Source organism: Ahaetulla prasina, chromosome 3 (genome assembly GCF_028640845.1).
Source record: "Ahaetulla prasina isolate Xishuangbanna chromosome 3, ASM2864084v1, whole genome shotgun sequence".
Taxonomy (NCBI): domain Eukaryota; kingdom Metazoa; phylum Chordata; class Lepidosauria; order Squamata; family Colubridae; genus Ahaetulla; species Ahaetulla prasina.
The window spans coordinates 211,531,476-211,542,083 of record NC_080541.1 but is presented as its reverse complement, the minus strand read 5'-3'; the positions used below and the strand labels follow the sequence as shown (position 1 = coordinate 211,542,083).

Sequence of the window (10,608 nt, the reverse complement as noted above, 5' to 3'; positions counted from 1 at the left end):
ACTCAAAGCCATCCATGCAAATAAGGAGAACGTTAGAGGCTCCAGTTTCCCATTCATTCATTCATTCATTCATTTATTTATTTATTTATTTTTATTAATATAAATAAAAAAGAGCAACATATTCAAAATCCATGTAGACAGTGTGTTGCTGGTTATAGTTCTTTTGAGTAATAAGCATCACAGTAATGACAATAGTATTCTCTAATAGTAATCTCATAATAACAGTGCTTTTTCCTCATAACATCAATACATAATAATTGTATTATTAATTATTGTTAATAATGTTAATAATTGTTAATACTAATCAAAATTAATCAAAGTTAATAAGTTATGGTAAGCAATCCTAATAATAAGATTAGTCTTTCTCTTATGGTTTTTGAAGTCCTAATTCCTGTTTCTCTTATTTAACCATTGATAGAACAAATCCCATACCTCAAAATATTCAGTGTATTCCTTTTTCTTAATTTCAAACGTTAGTTTATTCATTTCTGCACATTCTAAAATTTTTGTTATTTTTTTTTCTGTGGGGATGATCTCGCGTTTCTAATGTTGTGTGAACATGATTCTGGCCGCTGTTATCACATATGTTATTAAGTATGCATTTCTTTTACTATATTTGTCTGGTATGATGCCCAGCAGAAATATTTCCGGTTTTAAATCTATATGTTCCCATTTATTTATTATTTTTATTCTGAAAAGGAAACTAAAACTAAGTGGGGCAGGGAGGGTGGTACTGTACTTCTAGGAAAATATTACCTTCTATTTTTTTATTTATTTATTTTATTTGTCACAACAGTATATATAAGCATAAGCATGAAATAACTATACGATATATAAGCATAAATATCATGTATGTAATAATTATATGAAATTGGATACAATCAAAGGGAACATTAGGACAGGAACGGTAAGGGGCGTGCTCTTATGCATGCCCCTTTCAGACCTCTTAGGAATGGGGTGAGGTCAATAGTAGATAGTTTTTGGTTAAAGCTTTGGGGATTTTTGGAAGAGACCACAGAGTCAGGTAGTGCATTCCAGGCATTAACAACTCTGTTACTGAAGTCATATTTTCTGCAATCAAGATTGGAGCGGTTCACATTAAGCTTAAATCTATTGTGTGCTCGTGTATTGTTGTGATTGAAGCTGAAGTAGTCTTTGACAGGAAGGACGTTGTAACAGATGATTCTGTGAGTTAAAATCAGGTCCCTAAATCTTTCCTTTTTGGTTCTTCCTGTCCTCTTTTTCAAGACGTCCAAGACCACAATGGATCACCAGGAGGACACAGAACCTGATGAGCATTTCACTAAAATCAAAATTGAGGAAAGTGTCCAGAACAAAATTCGAAGGGAAAATGCATCCTTTGGGCGAGAAGGTAGCTGTAACTATCCAGAAAAGATTGAAGATGTCAATTCCATCTTGTTCAAGAAAGCGCTGGAAGAAGTTGATAAGTGGCCCTCATCATCTTTGGAAGGAGAGAAAAATCTCATTTTGCTGAAGACCGTGCATTTGAAAACAGAGAAAGATAATATCCAGGGGGCTTATTTAACTGAACACCCAGTGGTACTGCACACTATGTTGCGAAGAGAGACGGGCTTCATCCACTCGTTGGCGAGAATGCCAGATAGCATAGATATTGAGGAGAACCCAAGGAAAGTTTTGGCAATAAGTTTGCCAGAAGACATTTATGTGTTCCATGAGATGGAAGTGATCAACGGTCCAAAAGAAACACTAGGATTTCACGAGGAGAGCTGGTCAATTGTGAAGGATCCAAATATTCCTGGGATTCGGGTAACTTTTGTTCTTGATTATTCATTACACATAGACCTCAATTTATTACCATAATTGGTAGCAACAAAGGAGAATGTTTGGAGCTCAGGATTAAAATGAGGGGTTCTGAACTTGGTTGTTTTCTTGCAGACGTTTCATTACCTAGGTAACATCATCAATGCTAGTAAGGAGTGGGGTCTGCTCTCAGTTTATAGTTTCACAACATATGGACAGATTTAACCATAGCTTCAATTGGGAAACTGACCATCCTAAACCAAGCCAAATCTAAAAATGCTAGGAGATTGTTAGAAGCCTGGCACTCTGACAAATTGTCATCAATAAACACATTAACTATATCAGTGATGGCTAACCTTTTCCGGACCAAGTGCCCAAAGCGCGTATGTGCGAATGTGCATGCGTGTACCCGTACCCCCAAAATACAATGTGCGCATGCCCCCTCCATGCGCCCCACCCCCATGCATGCACTCATGGGGGGCCCGCAGGCGCCCCACCTCCTGCGTATGCGCACCTGTCCGTCTCCCCAAGCATGTACAGTGAGGCTGAGGGTGCTGCATTATTTATTTATTTATTTATTTATTTGTTCATACTTTTATACCGCCCTATCTCCCTAGGGACTCAGGGCGGTTTACAGCCAGATAAAAACATAATAAATAAATAAATAAATAAATACAGAATAAAACATTGATTTAAAAAACTTATTCAATAGGCCGAATATTTAAAATAGAAATATAAATAATAAAACCCCATTTAAAACCAAATTTAAAATTTAAAAAATCCTAGTCCAGTCCTGCGCAAATAAATGCCATAGGTTAGCCATCATGGATCTATATACTATACAAAAGAGACAATCAACAAGCCAAAATGGGAACAAAAAGACCAAAACACCTCCCCACCAGCAATAGGAGCCAGATGAGCATAGATTAACTCCAAGATTATCATCAGATCAACAATCAAGTAAACAATACCCCAGTCAAGGTACTGCCAAACAAGCCCAGCAGGTTCTGACAGGTTCTGGAGAACCAGTAGTGGAAATTTTGAGCAGTTCGGAGAACCGGCAAATACCACCTCTGGCTGGCCCCAAAGTGGGGTGGGAATTGAGATTTTGGAGTATCCTTCCCCTGCCACGCACACCAAGCCACACCACGCCTACCAAGCCACGCCCACAGAACCGGTAGTAAAAGAATTGGGATTTCACCACTGCTCTAAGACCAATCTCACCAACATTGACAGGGTAAGCCATTAGAATATAAAGTGAGAGCAAACCCCACTCCTTACTAGCACTGATGATATTCCATAGTTTAGTAATAAAACGTCTGCAAGAAAACACCCAAACTCAGAGACTACCAAGGACCAGAATTTCTGTTGTTAAGAAGTGTGATGGGATTTATATTTATCTTTGTCTTTGGTCAAATGGAAGCTGGAGAGAGAGAGAGAGAAGCATTAGTGTGATAGTAGACACTATGCATCTGATGAAGTTTACAAATGCATTAAACTTTAATGTATTAATCTGAAAAGAAATCTTACGATGGCTGGTTCTAGCAGATCTGAGTATCTGAGTATCTTTGTCGGTAAGGTGCAAAGAATGGGGTAATCTGATGGGGTTTGTTAGGCAGTAGGGTGATATAAATAAATCAGTTTGCATAAAGAAAGTGTAAGATCTGAAGGGGAAAAGGAAATTCAATGCACACAAGGATATTCACAGGGCACCCATCAGTAAGTCTTTGCAGGAGCTGCTCCTGTTCCTGAAATCTTGGGGCTCTGTCCAGGGGTGAAATGCTCCCGGTTCGGACGGAATCGGCTGATCCAGTAGCAATGGCGGCGGGTGGTTCAGAGAATCGGTAGCAAAAATCCCTGCCCCTCCCCTCCCATGCCCAGCTGAGCCACGCGATCGTCAGAGCCTTTTTTTTTTTTAAGCATTTTTTTAACAACCTCTTTGGCCCAAGAGGTTGTAAAAAAATGCTTTTAAAGGGTTAAAACAAGGTTCTGATGATCCCAGCTGAGGTGCCTGATCGGCAGAGGCTTCCTTTTTTTTTTTTTACTTTTAAAAGCATTTTTTAAAAGCTGAAGCCTGCTAGGCAAAAAACTGGAAGTGTAGGCAAAATATGAGGGTGGGGGTGGGGGTTCATTTGAGAAAAAGAGAAAGTGAGAGAAAGAAAGAAAGAGAAAGTGAGAGAAAGAAAGAAGGAAAAAGAAAGAAGGAGGGAGGGAGGGAGGAAAAAGGAGAGGAAGGGAGGACTACAAACCTGGCACTAGACGGAGCTTCAGAGGATAATCCAGGGCTGGAAGGCACCTGGAGATAATTTAGTCCAACCCTGCTCCAGCAGGACATTGTTAGTGAGTTTCTGTCTTTTGATCCCCCATTCACATGATTACATAACCACACCCACCCAGTCACATGACCTCATGCCCAACAAGCCCACCGACCCGTACGCTCTCACAGAGGGACTTCTCAGGGTGCCGTCCGCCAAGCAATGTCGGCTGGCGGCCCCCAGGGGAAGGTCCTTCTCTGTGGGGGCTCCCACACTCTGGAACGAACTTCCCCCGGGTTTACGCCAAATACCTGACCTTCGGACCTTTCGCCGCGAACTGAAGACACATCTTTTCATTCGCGCGGGGCTGGCTTAAATTTTATTGATTTTATAATTTTTACTATTAATTTTAAATGGGGTTTTAGTTTTCTATACATTTTAAATTTTTAGGCTAATTATAATAAGTTTTTTAATCTTGCATTTTATACTGTATATTGTCTTGTCTGTTTTTATTTGCCTGTACACCGCCCTGAGTCCTTCGGGAGAAGGGCGGTATAAAAATAAAATAAATAAATAAAATAAATAAATAAATAAGCCATGCCTACAGAACCGGTAGGAAAGAAATTTAGATTTCACCACTGGTTCTGTCCCAAGAAAAGACAGATTTGATTTGAGGCGGAGATGCCAACAAGCATAATGTGAGCCCTGTTGGGTGTTCCAAAAACCAGTTTCCCTTCTGAATTGGATCACTGCGCAACTCTTGACATAGATGTCCAGTGAAGGATTCTTAATATAAATTGCTCTGACATTTTCATGAAAGAGCATGAAGTCTATAAATCTAAGGCGCGGTATCTTGCAAGCAGTGGAACAGATGTGAAATGTTTCTGGAAGTGATGCCACCCACCAGCAAACAGGCGCTCCTTTTCTGCATTCTTCCTGGAACAAATAAGGTTGAAGAATTATTGCAAAGGCTTTGTCTCCTGATGAGCCAGGAATAAACGTCTTCAGCAGTAGAAAATTCAGTGGATCTGCTTTCAGATATAAATAAGTTTTGGTTTATACTACGCAGTCGCCGGGTATTCATCAAAAGATCCAATATCCACATCTGCTAAAAATTTCCATGGCTGAAACAACTGAACCAAGTATATATATATATATAATGTATATATATATATACATTTTAAAATACATCACCAAAACAGAATTGACTCCTCTGAAAACTTTTGAGGGAAGGGCAGATGATCAATGGGATATTTGGGAGGGGTCTATGACAATTCGCCACGGCCAACTCACTGCAGGACAAGAGTTATATTAATATCAAAGAAATGGTGGAATAGAATCCTTAAAGAAAAGATGCAAAAGGAGGAACGGAATGAAATGTGAATGGCAAACATTAAAATAATTTTTATTTATTTTAAATAATTAAATAGAATTGTTAAATTGTCCCACAATGTGTTGTCTGCGGTAAGTTGGCCGTGGGGAGTTGTCCTGTGCCAAGTTGCCCTTGGTGAGTTGGCCGCGGCGCATTGGCCACAGCAACTTGGCTGTGGCTAGTTGTCCCATTTGGGAGAAGATTATTAGTGGGGGAACATCCAGCTTCTGTTTTTGAATGTAAGACATACTTTAAGATCAGGCTTTGCCCATTGGAAATACACCATATAAAGATTTTTACAATAATCTACCGGCAAAAACATAGTAAATTGTGGTCATGTGACCTCAAGGTGCTGCAAATTGTCATAATTATTTTAACGAGAATCCAAAATGTGACCATATCACTGGGGGATGGGGGGCAGATGTCAAAATTTCAAAACCAGATCATAAGTTCCTTTTTTTGGAGGGGGGGGGTCTGTTTTAACTTTGAATGGTTGTCAAGTAACTAGTCTATAAGTGGAGTTGTAAGTAATAACAAGAAAGAGATGAAAATCTTCTATTTATTTTTTATTCAAAAAGTTTTTATTAGTCAAAAAAGGTTTATACAAATACATATCAGGTATGGTAAATTTTCATTTTTCTTATCTAAAATAAGAATTTTACTCAAATTTTTTAACACATACAACAGCCATAAGGCAAGCAGGTGACACGAAGTAGCTAAGTTTGCAAATTTTAAATACGTAATAAAGAAGAGTCAAGAATAAACAGAATATCGTACAAAAGAGAATAAGGAAAACCAACACAATCCCAAATATCTTTATCACTTCCTAGTTTTGGATCTCAGAACTCTGGGTTCAGCCTGACCTAACTCCAGGGCGCAAGAGCGCCAGCCGCTCCACCCCCATGATCTATAACCTCCCTTTCTTCAATTCCTGGGTCATCTGATTCCAGGAAGGCTTTGTGTTCCTCCACATAGGCCGTAGCCTCCGCAATTGTACTGATTTTTTTCGTAATGCCCTCCCGGAAAATCATCAATCCTCTGGCATCAGCCATCTGAAGCCCACTCCTTCTGGTACAATTTGCTTGACAAAAATAATATTTCTTTCTTTTTCACGCACTGTCTGGGAATCTGCCTCAGAATGGCTATCTCCTGCCCCTGTAAATCAGTGCCCCACTCCTATGTTTTCTAAGAATTTCATCTCGTCTCTCTTCTCACAAATTTGACATGAACCTCTCTGGGAACTGCATGCGTGCGTGCATATTGAATTAACTCTATAAACTCGATCCACATCCCAATTCATGAAATCAACACCTCTCCCAAGAAATTCTCCCAACAATTTAGTCACAACATCTCTCAAGTCTTCTTGGTCCACTTCTTCCAAATTTTGAAACCTAAGGAAATAAGACATTTTATCCATCTGTAGTCCAAGCACAGCATTGCCTGTCGCCTCCTCTCTTTTCTGCACTGCCCGATCTCACCCTCCAAACCTTCCACTTTCTGCTTGTTTTCTGCTGAAACTTGTTGAGTATCCTTTAAATCCTTTTTGGATAGTCACAATTTCTGCTCTTATTTCATCCAATTTCTTGTCCATATTAGATAACTTTTCCAAAATTCTCCATCTCTCCAGCAGTTGGTCTCTGACCTTTGCCATTAAGGAAAAAAAATACAAAATCCTCAGGCAGGCACAGTATCCTTGTAATTTCCTCCGGATCCACCAGGGGCACTCACAGGAGCAACGAGTCCAGAGTACAGTTAGTCAACCAGGAAGTCAAGGGAAGTGATGTCATCAAAATTCTCATAGTGAAGGCGGAAGCTGGACGCCACCACTGTTCCCCAGAAGGAGGGGCCTCAAACCTTCCCTCCTAAATTTCTCCATCACCTCTTCTCTCCAGAGCTCCACAAAACCGTAATCTTCTTATTTTAAGTTCTCCTCTCTCCAGAATAACTCGTGCTCCTTCCAACCGCAGGGGAGAAAACCCCCGCACTCCGGAGCACTCCACTCACGTTTACCGATATTCCCTTCCTTCTCCTCCTCAATTCTTCTCCGTGCCCTGTTCACCACCAGGCTGCTGCAGTTATAATCCAATGCCCGGTGTCACTGGCACAGCGCCCAGGCGACGACCAAAATAATGGCCGCGGGCTGTGGCCTCCGAACCCCGCCGAGCGTAGGACGGGGCAGGATCGGTCCCGACAGTCCTGTATGTGGGGTGGGAGACCCTGGCGAGCCGTCCGTGCGGCAGGTGTCCTTTCGAACACCTGGCCCCTGAGGCCCTCGGCGGCGGCCGGATTCGGGCGCTGGAGGCAGGAGAAGCCTTCCAGACGTCCGTTGCCGCTGGATACCGGAAGTCGTCTCTCAAAAATCTTCTATTTATTGTGTAGCTTTTTTCTTCCTTTCTCTCTTTTTATTATTGCTTTCTCTCTTCTTCCTTTTGTTGCGTTTTATTAAACAAATGAAGCAAAAAAGAAAATATCATTGCAATAACTTCTAAAGGATATGGTATAAGAAATTATCTTTTTCTGGTTTGTGGGATGCTGCCCCCCCCCATGGAAATCGGATTGGCTTCATGCACATATATTGTATATATTTCTCCTTTAAACACAGATTGATAGAGAAGAAAATAGAGATGGAAGCAGGGACCAGCAGCTCCGTGTAGCTGAAGAGGGAAGGATTGTCTCTCTGCCTGACTCCAAAGCAGCGAATATTCTAAATGGAGCCACGCTGTTGCACAATTCTGAAAATAAAGCCCAGACCAAGGACAGCGTATCCCAACCTCCTGTTGCAATAAGCCGTGACGTTTCTTTAGAGATCCAGGAGGACATAGTCCAGCAAAGGAAAGGTATAAAATCACTGGCACAGTTTTATTTTTAGGCTGTAAAGGGAAGGACTTCCTGTTCCTTGAAGAGCACTGACGACAGCAGCAGGCTCTAAGCTTTTATTAGGAAAGTAGGTGGACTTTCACTCCAATCAGCAGAGAAGTTCTTAACAATGTTTGCTCCTCCTCCTCCTCCTTAACTTGTCACCTTTTAATTCATCTACCCATACAGGTAGTCCTCGACTTATGACAGTTTCATTTAGTGACCGTTCAAAGTGATAACGGCACCGAAGCCCACTCCTTCTGGTACAATTTGCTTGACAAAAATAATATTTCTTTCTTTTTCACGCACTGTCTGGGAATCTGCCTCAGAATGGCTATCTCCTGCCCCTGTAAATCAGTGCCCCACTCCTATGTTTTCTAAGAATTTCATCTCGTCTCTCTTCTCACAAATTTGACATGAACCTCTCTGGGAACTGCATGCGTGCGTGCATATTGAATTAACTCTATAAACTCGATCCACATCCCAATTCATGAAATCAACACCTCTCCCAAGAAATTCTCCCAACAATTTAGTCACAACATCTCTCAAGTCTTCTTGGTCCACTTCTTCCAAATTTTGGAACCTAAGGAAATAAGACATTTTATCCATCTGTAGTCCAAGCACAGCATTGCCTGTCGCCTCCTCTCTTTTCTGCACTGCCCGATCTCACCCTCCAAACCTTCCACTTTCTGCTTGTTTTCTGCTGAAACTTGTTGAGTATCCTTTAAATCCTTTTGGATAGTCACAACTTCTGCTCTTATTTCATCCAATTTCTTGTCCATATTAGATAACTTTTCCAAAATTCTCCATCTCTCCAGCAGTTGGTCTCTGACCTTTGCCATTAAGGAAAAAAATACAAAATCCTCAGGCAGGCACAGTATCCTTGTAATTTCCTCCGGATCCACCAGGGGCACTCACAGGAGCAACGAGTCCAGAGTACAGTTAGTCAACCAGGAAGTCAAGGGAAGTGATGTCATCAAAATTCTCATAGTGAAGGCGGAAGCTGGACGCCACCACTGTTCCCCAGAAGGAGGGGCCTCAAACCTTCCCTCCTAAATTTCTCCATCACCTCTTCTCTCCAGAGCTCCACAAAACCGTAATCTTCTTATTTTAAGTTCTCCTCTCTCCAGAATAACTCGTGCTCCTTCCAACCGCAGGGGAGAAAACCCCCGCACTCCGGAGCACTCCACTCACGTTTACCGATATTCCCTTCCTTCTCCTCCTCAATTCTTCTCCGTGCCCTGTTCACCACCAGGCTGCTGCAGTTATAGATCCAATGCCCCGGTGTCACTGGGCACAGCGGCCCAGGCGACGACCAAAATAATGGCCGCGGCCTGTGGCCTCCGAACCCCGCCGAGCCTAGGACGCGCCAGCATCGGTCCCCACAGTCCTGTATGTCGGCTGGGAGACCCCTGGCGAGCCGTCCGTGCGGCAGGTGTCCTTTTCGGAACACCTGGCCCCTGAGGGCCTCGGCGGCGGCCGGATTCGGGCGCTGGAGGCAGGAGAAGCCTTCCAGACGTCCGTTGCCGCTGGATACCGGAAGTCGTCTCTCAAAAATCTTCTATTTATTGTGTAGCTTTTTTCTTCCTTTCTCTCTTTTTATTATTGCTTTCTCTCTTCTTCCTTTTGTTGCGTTTTATTAAACAAATGAAGCAAAAAAGAAAATATCATTGCAATAACTTCTAAAGGATATGGTATAAGAAATTATCTTTTTCTGGTTTGTGGGATGCTGCCCCCCCCCATTGAAATCGGATTGGCTTCATGCACATATATTGTATATATTTCTCCTTTAAACACAGATTGATAGAGAAGAAAATAGAGATGGAAGCAGGGACCAGCAGCTCCTTGTAGCTGAAGAGGGAAGGATTGTCTCTCTGCCTGACTCCAAAGCAGCGAATATTCTAAATGGAGCCACGCTGTTGCACAATTCTGAAAATAAAGCCCAGACCAAGGACAGCGTATCCCAACCTCCTGTTGCAATAAGCCGTGACGTTTCTTTAGAGATCCAGGAGGACATAGTCCAGCAAGGGAAAGGTATAAAATCACTGGCACAGTTTTATTTTTAGGCTGTAAAGGGAAGGACTTCCTGTTCCTTGAAGAGCACTGACGACAGCAGCAGGCTCTAAGCTTTTATTAGGAAAGTAGGTGGACTTTCACTCCAATCAGCAGAGAAGTTCTTAACAATGTTTGCTCCTCCTCCTCCTCCTTAACTTGTCACCTTTTAATTCATCTACCCATACAGGTAGTCCTCGACTTATGACAGTTTCATTTAGTGACCGTTCAAAGTGATAACGGCACCGAAGAAAGAAACTGATGGCCTGTTTTTCACACTTAATGATCATT

The 10,608-nt window shown here is 41.9% G+C and overlaps 1 protein-coding gene across 1 annotated transcript in view; it reads left to right on the top strand.

Moving 5' to 3' along the window:
• Positions 1-1,263: 1,263 nt before the first annotated feature.
• The window catches only part of CTCFL (CCCTC-binding factor like), a 37,722-nt gene continuing 28,377 nt past the window's right edge, over positions 1,264-10,608 (top strand). The window contains exons 1-2 of the mRNA XM_058176700.1: positions 1,264-1,788; positions 10,065-10,299. Coding sequence (XP_058032683.1) covers positions 1,264-1,788; positions 10,065-10,299 — 760 coding nt within the window. The remainder of the gene's footprint in view (positions 1,789-10,064; positions 10,300-10,608) is intronic.